General features: G+C 40.6%; 1 protein-coding gene across 6 annotated transcripts in view; it reads right to left on the reverse strand.

Annotated features, from left to right (window-relative positions):
• Positions 1–2,465: 2,465 nt before the first annotated feature.
• C8H5orf63 (chromosome 8 C5orf63 homolog) overlaps positions 2,466–19,488 on the reverse strand; it is a 24,064-nt gene continuing 7,041 nt past the window's right edge. For 2 of the 6 annotated variants that reach the window (XM_028493195.2, XM_028493196.2), the window contains exons 2-4: positions 8,797–8,917; positions 4,627–4,683; positions 2,819–3,750 (exon numbers count right to left, since the gene is read on the reverse strand). In XM_028493195.2, coding sequence (XP_028348996.1) covers positions 3,574–3,750; positions 4,627–4,683; positions 8,797–8,910 — 348 coding nt within the window. In that variant the 5' untranslated portion in view covers positions 8,911–8,917 and the 3' untranslated portion in view covers positions 2,819–3,573. Of the gene's footprint in view, positions 3,751–4,626; positions 4,684–8,796; positions 8,918–19,488 lie in introns of all 6 variants that reach the window. The other 4 variants (XM_028493190.2, XM_028493191.2, XM_055086735.1 and 1 more) reach the window with 3 other exon arrangements.

Here is a 19,488-nt window from a genome sequence, read left to right on the forward strand (position 1 = left end):
TTGCAGGTTCTTGGGAGATTGCACTCATAGCTGGTGTTGTTTCACTTGCCATTTCCTTGATTCAGGCAAATGCGCTCTCCACTTGAGCAGCTGCCTACTTCCTCAACCCCGAGGAGCCAGTCTTCTTGCTCTGCTTCGCCTCTTCTGAAGCCTGCCTGCACCCAAGTCTCTCCCCAGCCAGCCCTCTCTCCCGTTTGGCACACATCAATCCATGAAGATACACACACACACACACACACACACACACACACACACACACACACACACACACACACACTCCCTTTCTTCCCTTCTTCCTTGGACAAACTCAGGGCAGCAGCCTCCCTCCTTCGCTCTGCACCAGAAGTGCTTGCAAGCTCTTCTTTCACATGATTTTCCAGAAGGGAGCTAAACCACCATGTTCTTCCTACCCAGAGACATACATTAGGCTTTCTGATGAGTTCCACTCAAGTCCCCTTTTCTTGATATTACATGACCTCAAGCTTTTACTTTGGTGGGAAGTGAGAGCACATTTTTCTCTTAAAAAATCCTCCAAATATCCAACAGTCCTTATGTGATCTAGTATTTCCTTTGGAATGTAGCACCTTGTGTGTCTTGGTGCCTCAGCCAACACTTTAGTTTTAACACCCTGTTAAGTTTGTGGTGGATTTTTGTTTGCTTGTTTGAAATTCTAATGTTAGAAATGTGTTGTTTGGATGAAGTCTGTGTACATCCTACACACCTATGACCACATGGCTATACTCAAGCAAGAATTGCTCCAAAAAACAAACCTACAGCGTCTCTGGCCAGCCCTGATTTCTGAAGGGAACCAATGAATTCTCTCCTTCTTAGCTCAGCAGACCCTGAAACTCTCTGATCAACAACCCTAGGACACGGCCCACGTAGCTTTCAAGCTGTCTGGAGCAGGAAGAAAGGAACACACGGTGCCAAGATACGTGAGAGGACGATCTTGTCTATGGCCCTCTCACCCATGGTTGTATTGAAGATATGAATGTCCTGCAGGGCTACTCGGGGGACTTCTGAGCTTAGCATGCTTGAGGACTAGAAAGACTGAGAAAGGCTGGAATAGAGGCCAGATACCTCTGAGGAATCAGGAGACAGAAGGGCTAACTCTGGATGAGGGCAGAAAATAAGGGAGGATATTGCTGCAGGGAAAAAACCACCTTATACCTGAGGTCCTTCACAATGTGAACCCCAATCTTTCTTATCAGTCTCATGTTCTTCACTCCCCTCACCTTCACTCCAGCCACACAAAGCCACCTGACATTTTCTAAATATGCCATTCCCTTCCACACTCTTTTATTTTTCATCTAATTTAAGTCTAATTTTCTATGATGCCTTCCTGCCACTTTCCTCATCTGGCTGCTGTACCATTTTTTACATGTCTCAGCTCCAGCTCTCACAGTACTCTGTTGTAGTGCTTTATTAACTTTCCTCTCTCCGCTGCCCAAGACAGTGAGTGTCTCTAAGACAAAGACTGTGCCTTATTCATTTTTATACTCCCACCACCTTCCACTGTGCTTCAGTGTTGTAGGGACTTCTATTAGTTTTCTACTGCTGTGTAAAAAATTACCATAAACTTAGCAGCTTGAAATAACACACATTTATTATCTCACAGTGTCTGCAGATCAGATGTCTAGGCGTGGTGTGGCTGGATTCTCTGATCAAATTCTCACTGCGCTGAACCCAAGATGTAAGCCAGGACTGTGATTCTCACCTGGGTTTCATGGTCCTTTTCTAGGATCACTAATTGTTGACAGGATTCATCTCCTTGAAGCTGTAGGACTGATGTCACCATTTTCCTGCTGGCTGTTGGCCAAGAACTACTCTCAGCTCCTAGAGGTTGCCCACAGTTTCTTGGCTTGTTGGCAGTTCACAACATGGAAGGAAGCATGTTTGCTTCCTTCCAGGCTAGCTGGAGCACATCTCTTTGATTTCATCTTCTGCAACCAGCGAGAGAGAACACTCTGCTTTTAAAGGGCTCACCTGATTAGACCAGGCCCACCCGGATAATCTTCCTTTTGCCCTGTACTGTAATGTAACATAATCATAGCAGGGATATTTCATCATATCCATAAGTTCCACCCATATTCAAAGGGGAGGGAATACAAGGGTAATGGTTCATTGGGGTGACCCTAGAATTTTGCCTACCACAGGGCTCAATGAATATTTACAAATCAAATAAGATGTGTTCCAAAAATTTATAAATTAGAAACAGTGGCATTCAATTGTAAGTTTTCTTTTTCCTACTGTTACTTTGGAGGGCTTTTAAAGTTGTTTCTTAATTTGTGTTGGATCCACAATGGTTAAGAATGCTTTATGTGAATAACACGAGGCCTCCGCAGGGAACCCAGGTAGTACAAGAAATTTGGGATGGGTGCCAAGACCTGGTCTGATATCTGACTGTCTGTGTGACCTTAGCTAACTTCCTGAAACTCTCTGAATGTCAAGAGTCCTCTTCAGGTATAAAATGAGGGGGGCGGGACTAAACAATGTCTAAGGTTGGCCAGCTTTAAAATTCTCTAATTTCTAAGACTAACTCATACTGATAAAATTAAAATCTAGCTAAGTGAATCAGAGTATCCAAATTCACTGAAATAGTTCTCAAAAGAATTTCATTACAAATGAAATTGCAATGATGCGATTGAGGAAAAGGCAGTTTTGTTTTTAAATGAATCCATTCCTCTATTGGCTGAACCTGACTAAATACAAATAAGAGTACACAACTACATTTTTAATACTTTACATAAAATGGTGAAGAATATTTTTTCTTTAGATGACATATCTGTTCAGTTATGGTAAGATGTGAATTTTCCCCAAGATATTAAAACTTGATAAAACCACTGTCTTAAAAATAGCTGAATTAACTCAGTTGATGATAACTGAAAAACTGTCAAAGGCAGTACTCAAGTATTACAAATCAGTTTACTGACTACCTGTAAAGCACGTTGAGATTCTTACATACATTTTGGGGTTTAAGTCTTTTGTTTTTCTCAAATGAAGTGTCTTTGGCTAGGATAATTATTCTCTTCTATCCAAAAAAAATGAGCTCTAATTTTAAACAGGTATTATTAAATTCCTCGGAGATAGACTTCATGCAGATGTATTTGTTAAAACATCCTTTTATTGACTGTGCACTGTTATTAACAATTCACATTTCACTTTATCTACCAAGTGGAAGAACATTTATTCTTTCATTAAAAAGTTAAGCCCTTAGGGCAGCAACAGGGACACAGAGCATTTTTCCTATAAACGGCTCTGTCCAGTGAATGTGAAATGCTTCCATATTAATACAAAGGAGAAACATAAAAAAAACAAGTAGATTTCTCTTGCCTTCCATCATTCCCTCCCTGCCAATACACTCCTCTTATTTTATAAAATGCCAACAGGTAAACAGTTCCCACATTGGTACTTCCATTAATCACAAGAGGAATATTACCATTTATTTGGCACCACTGAGTTCAGAACATCCTTAGAGCTGTGTGAAAGTGACAAAAGGAGCATGAGGCCACAGTCATTTCCTCAGGAGAATGAGTTCCGGACAGAGAGGGTGGAAAATCATGAGGGCATTCATCAGCCTCCCGCACCTTGCTGCTCAAGTTTCTGGAGCTGTTTTTCAAGTTTTGAGATGTCTACTCGATGCATCATCAGAAACTGGCCATTCAAATGAAAGACGGGGATGTCAAATTTATACCTGTCATACCAAGCAGAGTTTTCTGGAAGTGTGATGTCCACCTCCTGTAAAATAAACTGAAACAGAGACAGACTAAAGCTCTAGATTTCAGAGAACATGGAACAACGCAACGGCTGTGGTGACAAACTGATCCCCAGACTGGTTCTAATGCTGAGAGGTTTTTACTGTTGTTGTTTGTTTGAGGTCCACAGTCAGCTAATGACCCTGAATTCCATAACCTGATTTATTTCTTTACATTCCCTAATTTTGCTACTTTTCTGTTACATTTGTTAGGTTCAGCATCCACATACTACTTAGTTCCCAATGAAATAAACAATGTCCCAACTGGGAAGCTGCCTGAGAATCAAGAAAGACATGTTTTGGCTGTAAGATTGGGAAAGGTGTCATGGTTTGCTACAGGAAAACACTTTCATGGAAATGACAACATAAGATAAAAGGAATAGGGACAAAAACTTAACAGAAGGCCCAAATGCTATACCTGCTAGTTAACTTTGACTCATTTTAAGAGTCAGAGTAAGAAAACCAGTACTGTTCAGAGAAAAACAGGTGTAATGACTTTTATGGAAATCAGCACTAAAATCTCTCTCTGAAGAACAGAAAGAAAATTTAAATGAAAAATCATTCAATCTCTTTTCTTTTTTTTTTGCGGTACGTGGGCCTCTCACTGTTGTGCCCTCTCCCGTTGCGGAGCACAGGCTCCGGATGCGCAGGCTCAGTGGCCATGGCTCACGGGCCCAGCCGCTCCGCGGCATGTGGGATCTTCCTGGACCGGGGCATGAACCCGTGTCTCCTGCATCGGCAGGTGGACTCTCAACCACTGTGCCACCAGGGAAGCCCTCAACCTCTTTTCTTAAAGAAAGGATCCAGGCAGATAGTTTATACTACATACAGTATCTATTCCATATACATAAAGCCACACTGTATTATATTACCCTGTTTTTATAAGGCTCCAGTACTTCCTTGGCTTCATCACAAAGGGGGCACGGATCCTACAGGACGAAAAAAGCCATTAAAACCAAAGAATGGCATTCAGCCTGACAAAAACCACAAGAAGCAGATTATACTTATTTTAAAGGACAGTTTTCTACCAGGTTATATTATACTGTTTTATTTTCCAAAGCAAAACACTGCCACAGAATCTTATAAATAGCTAGTATTTCATGGTAAATGGGCTTTCAGCATGTTTTAGTTGTGTTTTGATTTTTCTTGACAAATAAATCTATCTAGTAAATGTTGATGCTTATATTTGTTACACTTATGCTTATATTTGTTATTTGTTATATATATGTGTATATATATGTACACACAATACATTTAGATGCTTACATTTTTTTTTTACTGGCTTCATCTAATTGATATCTAGGAAGATTATTTTCCATATCATCTATAGTCCTAGGGCTTTGTCCTTCCTAGGTCAGGAGCACCTTCCAGGCCTGGCTGACATCACCAGAATGTCTTAAAGTCTGTTTTGATTGGGGGGCACTAAGATTTGCCAGCCTGTTTTTCTGTTTTCGTTTTTTTTGGCTGCGCCGCGCGGCTTGCAGGATCTTAGTTCGCTGACCAGGGATTGAACCCGGGCCCATGGCAGTGAAAGCGTTAAGTCCTAACCACTGGACTGCCAGGGGATTCCCCAGCTTGTTTTTCCTAATAATCCATTGGGATGGAGTTAGATAGTGATCGTCCCATCTTTAAAAGGGAAAAATCTCTTTACTTTGGGTGATGATTGTACCAACTCTTCAATGTTTTGTCAGTTTTCTCATTACAAGTGTCAGCAGTAGGTTTCCCAGACTAACTCTCCACCTTAGGAGCAAGCGAGTTTTAGTGCCCATTGTTGTTTGCACCCTAACCATCTAGAGGAGAAGTCTGCCGAGAATGCTATGGATCATTGGCAGATTTTAAAGGCTTCTCAGGCCTTGACTCAATGAACAGGGACTACTATAGGTTCTCTTGTATGAGCTAAAAATAGATTCAACATTACTGATGCTTATATAAAACCTGCTTTTTAACGTGGCAGGAAAAGATGAGCTGTTATGGAGGCCCTTCCTCCAGCTTAACTCACCTTATGTTGAAATAAGAACCTGGATCATCAAAAGACAGTTTTCCTTCAGAAAGGTCTTTCTGGCTGTATTTTCCTGCTTCAGGGCTTATTATGTTATTTTAGCATTATCAATAAACAGATTATGGATAGCCTGTGACTTTTTAAAAATTTATTTATTTATTTTTGGCTGCGTTGGGTCTTTGTTGCTGCGGTGGGCTTTCTCTGGTTGCAGCAAGCGGGGGCTACTCTTTGTTGCAGTGCACGGGCTTCTCATTGTGGTGGCTTCTCTTGTTGCAGAGCACGGGCTCTAGGCATGTGAGCTTCAGTAGTTGTGGCCCGTGGGCTCAGTAGTTGTGGCGCACGGGCTTAGTTGCTCTATGGCACGTGGGGTCTTCCCGGACCAGGGCTCCAACCCATGTCCCTTGCATTGGCAGGCGGATTCTTAACCACTGAGCCACCAGGGACGCCCAGTCTGTGATTTTTAATATAACCACGTAAACATTTTCTGAGAAAGTTTCAGAAAGTCAAGAGAGGATCTTAAAAGCAAAAGCAAAACAAGAACCAGTGAAATTGCAGAAGTACCAAATTTGGTACTATTTGCTTTTATAATAAAAAAAACTTTAGTAGAGCTAGGATCAGGTTTTTTATTTTGTTTTTTTTAAAACACAGAGAATGGGAATTCCCTGGTGGTCCAGTGGTTAAGACTCCACGCTGTCACTGCTGTGAGCCCGGGTTCCAACCCTGGTCGGGCAACTAAGATCCCACAAGCTGTGTGGTGCAGCCAGAAACAAAACAAAACAAACAACCCAGGGACTATGGAAGTCTGGGCAAATTATCACGTGTGTATGTATTTTTATAAGGAAAGGTCATCAAATTTTAAAGAAATCTATGAGCTGAAAAATGACAAGACCCAGTGGTCTGGAACATTTGTACATCCTTGTCTAGGATTTTTAGTGGTGCCAATACAGCACTTATTTACCCTATCCCTGAATTGTAGTGGACATTTGGTGGGTTGGCTGTCTACCACCCACTCCCCTTTCTTGTAGCAAGAATGCTGTGATTTTGCCTCACAGAACTGCTCTCAGCACGTGGCTGACTTCTCCCTGAACGGGGGTGGAACACCTGATTTAGGCTGAGGCATCCAGCACATTGTAGCCCTTCAACTACAAATGTCAGGGATCGGCCAATCAGAGCCAAAGGATAGTGTGAGGGTTTTGCTGGAGTTTCTGTAGATACATGAAATGTGAGATCTGAGGCTTGGGATCACTGCAGTTATCCATATGAAGAGCCAGAGTGTGAACTGATTTAACCTAGAGAATGGAGTGCTGAAGAGACTGGTAATGTGCTTAAGTTTCAGAATCAAGCTATTCCTGAAACCAGACAAACCCATAAAATCCTTTTTTTGTTTAAGCCACTCTGGGTAGTATTTTCTGTTATTTATAACTGAAAGAGACCTGATACTGTACTTTTTCTTTCAGAGGACTGTGAACTCTGGGAGGTGAGAGTAATGTCTTATTATATGTCTAATGACACAAATGAAGGGTTTGGTACAAATTTTAAGCTGAATGGAAGATTAGTGTGTTTTGCTTTGGCACATGTTTTTGGCTAACTTGACTGTTGTTCAAACTGAAAAATAGTGCAGAATAGTTAGGCTGAGTGAGCACCATTAGCCTTAAGGGATTATTTTATTTTTGTGGTTAATTTTCACACACATTTCTCATATGTAGACACAAATGATGAAATATTTTTGTTCCATAATAATGCAATATATACTTATGAATATGAAAAGTAAAGATTAACTATTTTCAATAAGAAATTTTTAAAAGACTTAAACTTTGTTATTAGATAACTGTCAGATATATTCAAATTGCTAAAATGCCTGAAATCTGAAAAAAATCTATCAAACAAGAGACCTTTTTTGTTTGAATTGCAGTATTATTCACTAAAGGTAATTATATTACCCTGCACTTTATTTCTTTTTTGATTACAAATCACACAAAGTAATGTTAACTAGCAAAAGGAAATCCATAATGTTTGTCTTATAAATTTTAGAGGAAAAAGCTCTTAAAAATTAAAACTTGCTTTATAGCTTAAAACCAGTGTTAGGGATAAGAAAATAAGTACAGTCAGTCCCATTATTTGTGGATTCTGTATTTGCGAATTCATCTATTAGCTAAAACCTATTTGTAACCCTAAAATCAATACCCAAGTTTTTGTAGTCATTCACAGACATGCAGGTGCATAGAGCAGCAAAAAATTTGAGTTGCTCAAAGTGCACATTTCTGGCTGAGGTGGGACAGGATGATGCTCTGCCTTCTTGTTCCAGCTCCTATACTGTAAACAAGCGTCCTTTTCTACTTAGTGCCACTCTTTTTGCATTTTTGTGCTTTTTCTTGGTTATTTTGCAACTTAAAATGGCCCAAGCATAGTGCTGAAGTACTGTCCAGTGTTTCTAAGCATAAGAAGGCTGTGATGTGCCTTACGGAGAAAATACTGTGTTAGATAAGCTTTGTTCAGGCATAAGTTACAGTGCTGATGGCCCTGAGCTCAGTGTTAATCAACAATAATGTTAAATAAGGTGCCTTTAAACAGAAACACAGATAAAACAAGGTTATGTATTGATCAGTTCAAAAATGTTGTGACCAGAAGCTCATAGGAACCTAACCCTATATTTGCCCTAGGAGCAGTGGTTCAGTAATTGCTAATTCAGTGTTTGTGGTGACTTTACAGAACATGATTATCAAAAATAATAAGAGTTGACTATATTTCTAAGTGATACACTTATAAACATCTGATAGTTCTTTTCTTTCAATGTATGGATCAGATGACAATTAAATATATTAATTTACCTCCTGATAACAGTGACACAATGAAGTATCTGGGTAGGATAAAGAGTTACCACTGTTGTAACTGGAACTGAAAAATTGAGGAGCATGTCTGAAGAAAATTTATACCATTGCTTTCCTTTCAACATTTTTCCCCTTTCTTAAATGTACAACTTTCTTCACCCAACATTTTAATCCTTTATGTTTTTAAAGTAGTGATTTTACTTTTTACTCTGTACCTTTGTGAATAAGGTTAGCACAGGTAGAGCAGTCTTAGGGGCAGATAGATTTCTCAAGAGCAGTTGAAAGGAGTGTTTGGCAAGTTGCATGCTATTTCCTTGAAACCAGAGCATCTTAATTCTGCCAAAAGAAAAAAAGACATTAAACTTATGTGCCCTAGACTTTGCTCTTTATAACAGAAACAGTAAGCTGCAAATCTATGACGGAATTTGAAGACTTCAGATGTGCTTCTTGGAGTCCAGGAGTGTTAGAGAGGCCAAGATGTTTGGCAAGTCTTCATGATGCCTCAATATTCACTGTATTCCAAATTTAGAATTTAGAATGGGAAAAAATCCAAATGTATGGATTAGTTGTGTGTCTAATCACTTGGTTTCTGTAAGCAAATTCCATGGGTTTGTTAATTTGAATAAAAAATTAAATTTCACCTGCAGATTTTGCTAGCATCCTGATGATCCCCTAAAATGTGGGTAGTTTCCTGAAATGGTTTTTATTCGCAGAGATAGCTTATCTTATAGGTAAGCATTCAACAATGCCCAGCCACCTTCACGGTAAAGGAGATAGTAAGCAAGAAGCACAAGTCTCCAGCTGAAGGTTAAGGCTATTACTTATGAGATTTATGCCCCTCTGCTGCAAGAGGTGGGGAAACACAGAGCTGTCCTTAGAGGAACTTATAGGGGAGATTAGGCTAACTGAGTTAACCTGTCAAAAACAAAAATCTACTCAGCTCTTCTAAGAAGTATTTTAAAAGGAGATGGTCATCATTTTTTAAAACATCCACAAATGTACCAGTGTTTCTACTGGAGATATTCCAATAAGAACATCTTGGTAATAGCAGCATGTCAAACACTAGGCTTTGAAGCTCTCTCATCCTGCTACTTTGCTCGACATAAGACACCCTACTTATTCCTAGTTATTCTACTGAGCCTCCAGCTTTGTCCTTTAAACTACAGATATGATGATTTCACTTTTAAAACACTTATGCACTGTTGACTTTATCACTTATCAATATTCCCTGCATGAATTCATTCCTGGTATCTTCATTTCTTAACTTCTCTTTACTCTATCTCTCCAACTTCATCTATCAGTTTCCCCTCCCTTATCCTGGCAACTTGCAGCACAAAGATTCTCTTTCTGTTCCTTGAATAACCAAAGATCATTTCTTCATCAGGATTTCTGTACTTGCTGTTCCTCTGCATGAAAAACTCTTAAGTAGCTTCTCATCTGGCCTGGGCTTATGTCACCTCCTTAGAGATGCCTTAGTGACTACCGATGTGGGCCAGTCCCCCACTCTTCTTCCTCATATCTTGCTGCGGTTTTCTTTTATCCTTCACTATCTAAAATTATTTCTTTACCTATATGTCCCCTCTACTACAACATGAGTTCCATAGGAGCAGATACTTGTTCACCCCAATATTCCCGAGCATCTACAATTAACCTGGTACGTGGCAGGTGTTCAAATAGTTGTTCGAATGTTAATAGGACTGGAGTGAGCCTTTCCCCCCCTCTTTAGTCTCACCTCTAACCCTGATCAGACACTCAGTGTGCACAGCAGTCACTATGTGGGCGGATCTCATATCCTAACTAAAGGTCAGTGCTCCTCACGGTGTCCACAAGATGCAGGCCAGGGCGCTGCAGCTGGTCCCAGCCCCTTCACCACCACCTTGAATCTCCTCCTGCTCTGCTCCAGAGAGCATGCCTGTAATAATTATGTACTAATCTCTACTGGTGACCAGGCTTCTCAGCATAAGATTAGCTTTAAACTCATTTCAAACAGAATGATATGACTTTAGAGAAAAGCACTAAAATCCATATCAAACCAGAGTAAAGAAGACGGGACAAAAGGATTGGATTCTGATCTGTGAAAACAATTATCTTTCCTTCTCTCTTAAATCCTTAGTCTTCCACTTCTCCCTGGATCTCCCTGCTAACTAAATGGTCCTGATAGTGCATAAAAAAGGAATGTGATAAGGATTTTACAAGGACCCAGCATTATTCTAAGGAGGAAAATGGATCTAAACAATTTCACAATATGCTGTGCTGCTTTCAACTAAGTGATAAGCCCTGGTATATATATTTTCCATAAATTCAGCAGAACCAACATTCCAATGGGTGAATGTGGTTGGAGACAATAGCTTCCAAACACGGCTCTGTCTACAGAGGATATAAAGGAAGGGGAAGTATCAATGGAATGCTAGCCATGTTTACGACAGGTAGAAATTTCTGCATCGTTGGTTTTGGCAAGGCCTTATGCCAACAGTAGCACACCCTCCTAGGGTATGAAGTTAAAGAAACTGTATTAAATGAAGGAGAAAGAAAATTTTAAAAATCAGTTTTGTGAGAGTAAAGGCAGAAAGATAGCTCTTGGAAATAAGAAGGAGCAGGCTATCTAAGGCAGTGACCTAAGGTTACAACCAGGACAGTGAATGGCAGGTGTGTGCTTTTGGTGGAGGAATTTAAGATTTATTGATGTCAGGCTGGTAAGGAATGGAAAACTTAACTGCTCTCACCTAACTGAGTTGAGACTGAGGTGTTAAGGCTTTTGTTAAAAAAAAAAAATTTACATTCACAATGGAAATCTGCTTCAGTATTTCCAACATGACAAAACACAGCATGTGGTCTTGGTTGCACCCAAGACAAATAAAACCTGTCAGAGTAAACAGAGTTGCTCTTCATTCCAGATTTGCTAGAATACTTGTTCAACCAACCCAAAAAGCTAAGTAAAGTCTTCAGAGATGCCGCAACCATCTTGTTTAAAACTAGTTCTCTTTTCCATGTTAGTCTCTATTTCTCATTTTTTAAAATATGTATTTAATCACTTAAACATGGCACATTTGTTTACTGAGAAATGCATTAGCATTATGCAATTTTACTACCTGCATATTTTCCAAATGCCCTAGCGCACTAGGGCACGTGCGTTTTACCACATTGTTAAATTAACTTATTTCTTTGTAGGCACTGTATTATAAAATTATATTAGAGTCTGATACAAAAAAAATTCCCATACCTCTCCTAGGCAGAAATAAGATATTATGGCTACTTCTGAACGCTGGAGTTCACTTAGTTCCAGAAATAAAAAGTAAAATGAAAAATGATACACTCCAACTGGAACACCCCAAACCCTAACACCACTGCTGTCAACGTCACAGTCACCCCATCATGCTTTCTTGAAGTAAAATCTTAATATTGGCTACTCTGACAGTGTGACATTTTCATTAGTTCTATTATTTTTGAACAGTATCTCACCACTATAAGAAATACTCTGAAAGGTGGTCTATGCCTGTTGGCTTATGACTGTGGGAGGACAACACCTTTTTGATTATGTCCCTGAATTTAGTCATGAAGTGTGTGTCCTTACTACACACAAAGACACAATTTTATCCTTTGTATTTTGTTACATGCCTCTGTGATATGAGCAAAAAGAGCTGTGTTCATAATATCAAAGAAGCACAATTGGGTCACCTTTGTCACAGACAAAAAAAAAAGCATAAGACTGGATTTAGACTGTGCCTAAAACAAATTCCACAGCTTAACAATAAAGATGGTGACTCCTGCTGTTTCAAGTCCACCGCTGCTCAGAGGCATGGATCACCCTGAAAGAGAAAGGGAATGCTGGCTTTTCAACAAAACTGTGGCCAACTTCAGTGGTCTTTATGGCAGAATCAAATACAATATGGAGGAGGCCTGACTGGACCAATTCAGCCCTCCTTGAAGCAAGATAAGGAAGATAACTTAATAGCATTTTCCCTGCGAAGCACTGAAGGACATACCATTAAAACAACTGATTACTGCACAGAAAGAAGCCAGGGTCATTTGAGCCTTTATTAAGGATTATTCATTTCTTGCATGAGGAGCTGCCCAGACTATGGCTGCACATCACTTATGTGGGGTTCTTGGATTCTTCAAATGCTGTGTGTGTCTGATTAGAAGGGAAACAACATTGTTCTCGCTTGAGTGGAGAAACTGACCTTCACTGACCAGAATTTTTATTCACATGAGTCCTTGGGCACACCGAATCTCCAAGCTCATATGATCCCTCATCAGCAAGCTGCAGTGTTCTTAGCTCATGTGCAAAATCAAAAAGTTTATATAAACTCAGGTACCGCCTTCATTATTAACAGATAATGTTGGAGCTTCTTCGCAAGAATACAATGTAAATTTAATGCTGAGCTGACATTAACCAAACACTATTACCGTCACTCTCGCTGAACCTGTGTTCCAGAAAGAGAGGCTCAGGGCTTCCATCCCGTCATTTATGCCATGTGAGATGTTAAGTGCTCCATTTCACATACATTACCATCTAAGTACAACATTCCTATTTTTACACAATGACTAGAAACACATGTGCGCGCATACACAAAAACATCCCTCTCTTGGGAACAAAATCCATTATTTTAGATTACTGAAAGTTTATGTAATGAGGTGAGGTTGCTCTTCGGGGACTCATCTGGGTCACTGGGCTCTACCTAATCCAGGGAAACAGGGACAAATGATGCCTCCCCAGTGGTCTTATATGCTTTTGGTCAGTCAGCTGTGTCCAAACCTCCCTCTCTCCCAAACAAGTGAGAGCCTACCCTAGCATCTTGGGTCCAAGTGTGGAGCCAAGAGTGACAAGGAGACACAGCATATAGAGACACAATCAAAGCTGCAAATTGAGCAGATACTTTGAGGTGTCAATTCCAAGGGGCTAAGCAGGGTTAGAATGAGGCTACAGAACAGAAAGAGGGTAGGGGGTGGAAGGCAACATGGAGCAGGGCCCTCACTCCCTGCGTGCATGAGATCTCAGGTGCTTTTTCAGCACCTCAGCCACAGCAGTCAGGGTACCCGGCCAGGGGAACTGCCAAGGAGGTAGCACCAACTCAGACATTGATATTACAACAAGGATCCCCAGCTCACCACCCATCTGTGGGCCCACTTATACATGGATGGCCTCATGCTCAGCTTCTTTCTTTTTTTTTCTTTTTAATAACATAACATTATATTAGTTTCAGGTGTAAAACATGATTTGATATTTGCATACATTGCGAAATGATCACCACAGCCTCGCCTGGCTATGCGTTTGGACTGCTGATTTGATCCCACATAACACATGAAACCCTGAGCAGACATACCCTGCATGTCCACTCCATTCCCTGAAGCTTCTACTTCCAGGCTTCAGTGCCAACAGGTTTACCACATGGGGGCAGAGAATCAGTCCCAGAAAGGAAAGAATGGTCATATGAGTTCCTACAGACAAAACCCCTTTTTATTTTTTTAAAAATTATTACCATGACTGTGGGGTTTCCAAGTATCTGGATGTCTCTACTACACTGTTTGAATGCAATGGGTGCTCTGTTAATTTGCATTCAACACACTGATTTGTGCAAAAGTTTTCTAACTATTTGAAGTGTGGGCCTGGCCTAACCAGTAAGATTATAATTTCACTGAAGGTATATGGCATTTACATATCCATCACTTGGTACATACACTCTGCCCCCATATCCCCCCCTCACCACTTCAAATTCTTAGCAAAATAAACCATTATTGTTTTTTCTTCATCCTGTCTGGTGTTTAGTCCATTTCTTTCCCTCCAAATAAAACTCTCACATGGAGAAATCAACTCCACATTCTGGATACAAGCAACAAGAATTATAGAGATGTACTCCAGCAGATTCAGGAGGAGGGAGTTAAATTCTTCACTGAAACAATATAAATACAAGAGAGATCACAACAGGGACATCTAATGGGCAACTTTAAATGTCATAAGAGAAAGGAAGAGTACTGTGGGCTGAGATTGGAAGTGGTTTCACGAGAGAAGGATCCTAAATCATGTAGGATTTCGATATGTAGAAAAAAGGGAAGCATTCCAAAGCCAGGGTTAGGCACAAAGGCATGAAGTAGGAATGCTGTGGCCTTTTGGATGGGAGCCAATGAAGGGTTTTAAACGAGAGTGATGTGATAAAATCGGTGTTATAGGAGATTGATCTGGCAGCAGTGAGCAGGATGGCTGCAAAGGAAAGAAGAATGGCGACGGGAAGGAGTTCAATTATGAAAATCCAGGTGTGGGGTGAGATCATTCATTCAACAATTACCTACTGTTTTCCATGTCTTAGATACTCATAGGTACTGGGTTCACTGGTGAACAGAAAAGTCAGGTCCCTGGCCTCATGGGGTCCATATTATAGAGAAGTTAAAGATACTCTTTTTTAAGAAAATATTTTAGCAATTTAAGGTTTTCTTTTTTTAAAAAATAAATTTATTTATTTATTTTTGACTGTGTTCGGTCTTCGTTTCTGTGCAAGGGCTTTCTCTAGTTGCGGCGAGCGGGGGCCACTCTTCATTGCGGTGCACGTGCCTCTCACCGTCGCGGCCTCTCTTGTTGCAGAGCACAGGCTCCAGACGCGCAGGCTCAGTAGTTGTGGCTCACGGGCCTAGATGCTCCGCGACATGTGGGATCTTCCCAGACCAGGGCTCGAACCCGTGTCCCCTGCATTGGCAGGCAGATTCTCAACCACTGCGCCACCAGGGAAGCCCAAAGAGACTCTTTTATGTCTCTCAACATCAGACGGTGGTAAGCAGAGGGGAGGGAGTGAAACAGGGTGATGTGATGGTGACTAAAGCAGGTCCTTTAAATAAAATGCTCCGAGCAGGTGTCATTTTTGCTGAGACTAAAGGCTGAGAAGGTACAAAGATCTGAAGGAAGAGCATTTTGGGGAGAGGGAACAGTAAGTGCAAAGACACTGGGGTAAGGACAACCTTGACTTAGTGGAAGAAACAGAAAGGACCATGTGGCTAAAGCACAGTAAGCAAGGGGAAGAGTGGAGGAGACAGGTCAGTGGGGGTTGGATCACCTAAGGTCTCACAGGCTATGTTAAAGAACTGAGGTTCTATTTTCACACAGTTAGATTTAGAGGACGGAAGTGATGGGTCTCATGTACATTTTATATTGATATATTTATTTAAAAGATTTTTTTTGATGTGGACCATTTTTAAAGTCTTTATTGAATTTGTTACGATATTGTTTCGTTTTCTGTTTTGGTGTTTTGGCCACGAGCCATGTGGGATCTTAGCTCCCTGACCAGGGATCGAACCCTCACCCCCTGCATTGGAAGGCGAAGTCTTAACCACTGGACCGCCAGGGAAGTCCCTCATGTACATCTTAAAAACATGACTTTAATGCTGTGTGAGAATGGATGGCAAGAGTGGAAGCAGGGACCCAGTTAGGGTCTACTGCCGTAGTCCAGGTGAGAAAGGAGGGTGGTGTGGACAGGGCCAAAAGGACCTGCCAATAAACTGGATATGAGGAATTAAAAATGACAGGACTATTCTAGTTTTGGTTTTGAGCTGCTGGGTGGGTGGCAGTGCCATTTACTAAAATGGCAGCTGAGGCAGGAACAGACTGAGGGATGTATGGGTCTGGGAGCTCAGTGAGGGACAAGCTGAGACTCAAGTAGAAAGTCGCGTGTACAGGTTTGGTAGTCAGGAGAGAAACCAGGGCTGCAGATAAAAATTTGAGGCTCCCTCAGTTTAAAGGCTGTAATTACACCTGAGATCATGAGATCATCTAAATAGCAGAGAAAAAGAAGAGGACCCAGGACAAATCTCTGAGGCAATCCAACATTCAGAAGTTGGGCAGAGAGGAGCCAGCAAAGGAGGCAGAAAGGTTGGTGAGGTAGGAGGAAAATCAGAAAAGTGGGCCATCATGGAAGCCAACAGGAGAAAGTGTCTCCAGAAAGAGGTGAGTGGCCCACTGTCAAAAAGAGTGATAAGGGCTTGGACTAGAATACAGGTAGTCAAAGAAGCTACCACAAATCAGATGAGATGCATCCCATGTTGCTCCAAAAGAATGAAACCTTCCAACCAATGCCTACCCCTAAAATGAACTACCTTGTCTGACTCTTGCCTAATTTCACATCTTAAGTAAAAGGGGATCTTTCTGGTGAGGATGGAGGCAGTGGGGTAGGGGAGAAGAATAAAAGCAAAATTTGGTTGGGTGTCTTAAAAAGAGATAATAAATGTAAAAATCATTGTATAAGTTAAAAAGCAGAATAGAGAAATAAGGCTTAACTATTACTAAATAATATAAAAAATAAGGTATTGTTATTAATAATGATAATGATGATGTTTCTACTGAGTGAAATGTGCTTTTACTGGCCCCAAAAGGAAGATTTAAAACTCTAGGTATAATAGTCTCAGAAATAGGGAATTGCAAAACTGAAAACTATTTCAAACAGAAATAGCTGAAAACTTCAGATTGTGAACATTACTTAAATAGGAATTCCTAAGACATGATATCACTGATTAAAGACCCAGCATACTTATCTTCTACTAAGACTGAATACCTAGACCAGCAAATACCTCGGCACCAGGTACTGGCTTACCTTACTCAAGTCTCACATAGTTACAGAACAGGGCACTGAAATTCAGTTTGCAAGGGGTAGAGGTTTCCCCTTGATAGGTTCTGAACAAAAGTCACTTCCCTTCCAGTTGCTCCTTCCCAATACTTGCCTTTAGAGAAAATTCAGTACCACTATTATTTTACCAATGATATCCTCAACCCAACCCTTGTACATCAAAACAGAAGCTGCCTAGGCAGTGGTAAAGTTGGATTTATTCATAATCTTTAAAGACAAAACTTGTTCCAAAGTATTTTTGAATAAATTGTGTAGAGAGGTCAAAGTGAATTTAAATGAACATAGTTCCCACGAACTCATCAGTCAGGGGAATTAAGCACAAATGGTATGATTCTTCATCTAGAGCTTTAAAGTTACTCTTTCTTACAGAGTTTCAGTTGGAATTCAGCATGTTTGAATTCCTGGGTGCATTTCTGTGTGCAGATTTCATAAATATAAACCCCAAAGACAGGCAATTCCACTAATTAGTTCTCTGATGCTAGGCAATTCCTCATCTCTTTAAGCCTGTTTCATCAACTGTAAAATGTAAATACAACCCCCTGTCCTGTTCTCTCATTTTACAAAGACTAGGAGAAACTCTGCCTGTAGGCTTTGCTTTTTAAATATCCTCCAGATCAGAGAAGGGGAAACCACATACAGAAGAAATGCCATGGCAATAGCTCAAGACTTCAAAGGTCTCCAAAGAAAGGCTTGGAAGTAGTTACCTGTAGGAGTCTAAAATGCTAGGCCATTAAAAGAGGACCAAAATTCATACACAGATCTGGGCAGAAGTGTAAACGGGCTTGCTCTTCGCAAACTCGCTTCTCTAGCTCCTCAGTCATAACTGGGAAGCCTTGGCATCAGAAAAGACCCAGCAGGAAAATGGGGGAGGTGACATTAGGGCGGCTGGACACTGATCTTGCAACTGTTTGAGCATGTGAGATGGAAAAGTGCCTCCGAAAAGGAAGAATAATATGTTTCTTTCTTATTGATGGACACATTTAAAGAATGATTTTTAATGGCAGATCCTCATCATCTTGGCATTCTCCTCCATGTCCAGAAGTGCTGCTGTGTTTGCCTAGGCCTATAGCAAGCTGACAAATGTGAAATGAATGGGAGGAGGAATCTTCTGAGTAAGCAAGAGTTTGTTTTAGAATCTTTGGACCTTAGCAGTCACATTTTCCAGATCATTGCTTCAGAGGAGTCTACTTGGTAATGGGGTTGGTTTCCAGAAAAACATTCAGCTAAGAAAAATAAAATGAAGATGCTGATCAAGAACAGTAATATACTGTTACTATACACTCCCTCTAGCACCCAGGGGTCCAAAGGGGATTCTGGACTAATTCTCGTTAACACAGTGGGGCTTGCACACACTGTACCCCTCCCCTTATCCTCAACCCTGAAGATACTGACTCAGCATCTGGCCTAGAGCAGAGGCATATTCTGAATTCAGAGTGTGCAACAATGTTCAGTACTATTAAGACATAATGGCTGCTCTTCAATAAGTGGTGCTGGGAAAACTGGACAGCTACATGTAAAAGAATGAAATTAGAACACTTCCTAACACCATACACAAAAATAAACTCAAAGTGGATTAAAGACCTAAATGTAAGGCCAGACACTATAAAACTCTTAGAGGAAAACACAGGCAGAACACTCTCTGACATACATCACAGCAAGATCCTTTTTGACCCACCTCCTAGAGAAATGGAAATAAAAACAAAAATAAACAAATGGGACCTAATGAAACTTAAAACCTTTTGCACAGCAAAGGAAACCATAAACAAGACGAAAAGACAACCCTCAGAATGGGAGAAAATACTTGCAAATGAAGCAACTGACAATGGATTAATCTCCAAAATATACAAGCAGCTCATGCAGCTCAACATCAAAACAACAAACAACCCAATCCAAAAATGGGCAGAAGACCTAAATAGACATTTCTCCAAAGAAAATACACAGATTGCCAACAAACACAGGAAAGGATGCTCAACATTACTAATCACTAGAGAAATACAAATCAAAACTACAATGAGGTATCACCTCACACCTGTCAGAATGGCTATCATCAAAAAATCTAGAAACAATAAATGCTGGAGAGGGTGTGGAGAGAAGGGAACCCTCTTACACTGTTGGTGGGAATGTAAATTGATACAGCCACTATGGAGAACAGTATGGAGGTTCCTTAAAAAACTAAAAATAGAACTACCATATGACCCAGCAATCCCACTACTGGGCATATACCCCGAGAAAACCATAATTCCAAAAGAGACATGTACCACAGTGCTCATTGCAGCACTATTTACAACAGCCAGGACATGG

This window comes from Physeter macrocephalus, chromosome 8 (genome assembly GCF_002837175.3).
Source record: "Physeter macrocephalus isolate SW-GA chromosome 8, ASM283717v5, whole genome shotgun sequence".
NCBI lineage: Eukaryota > Metazoa > Chordata > Mammalia > Artiodactyla > Physeteridae > Physeter > Physeter macrocephalus.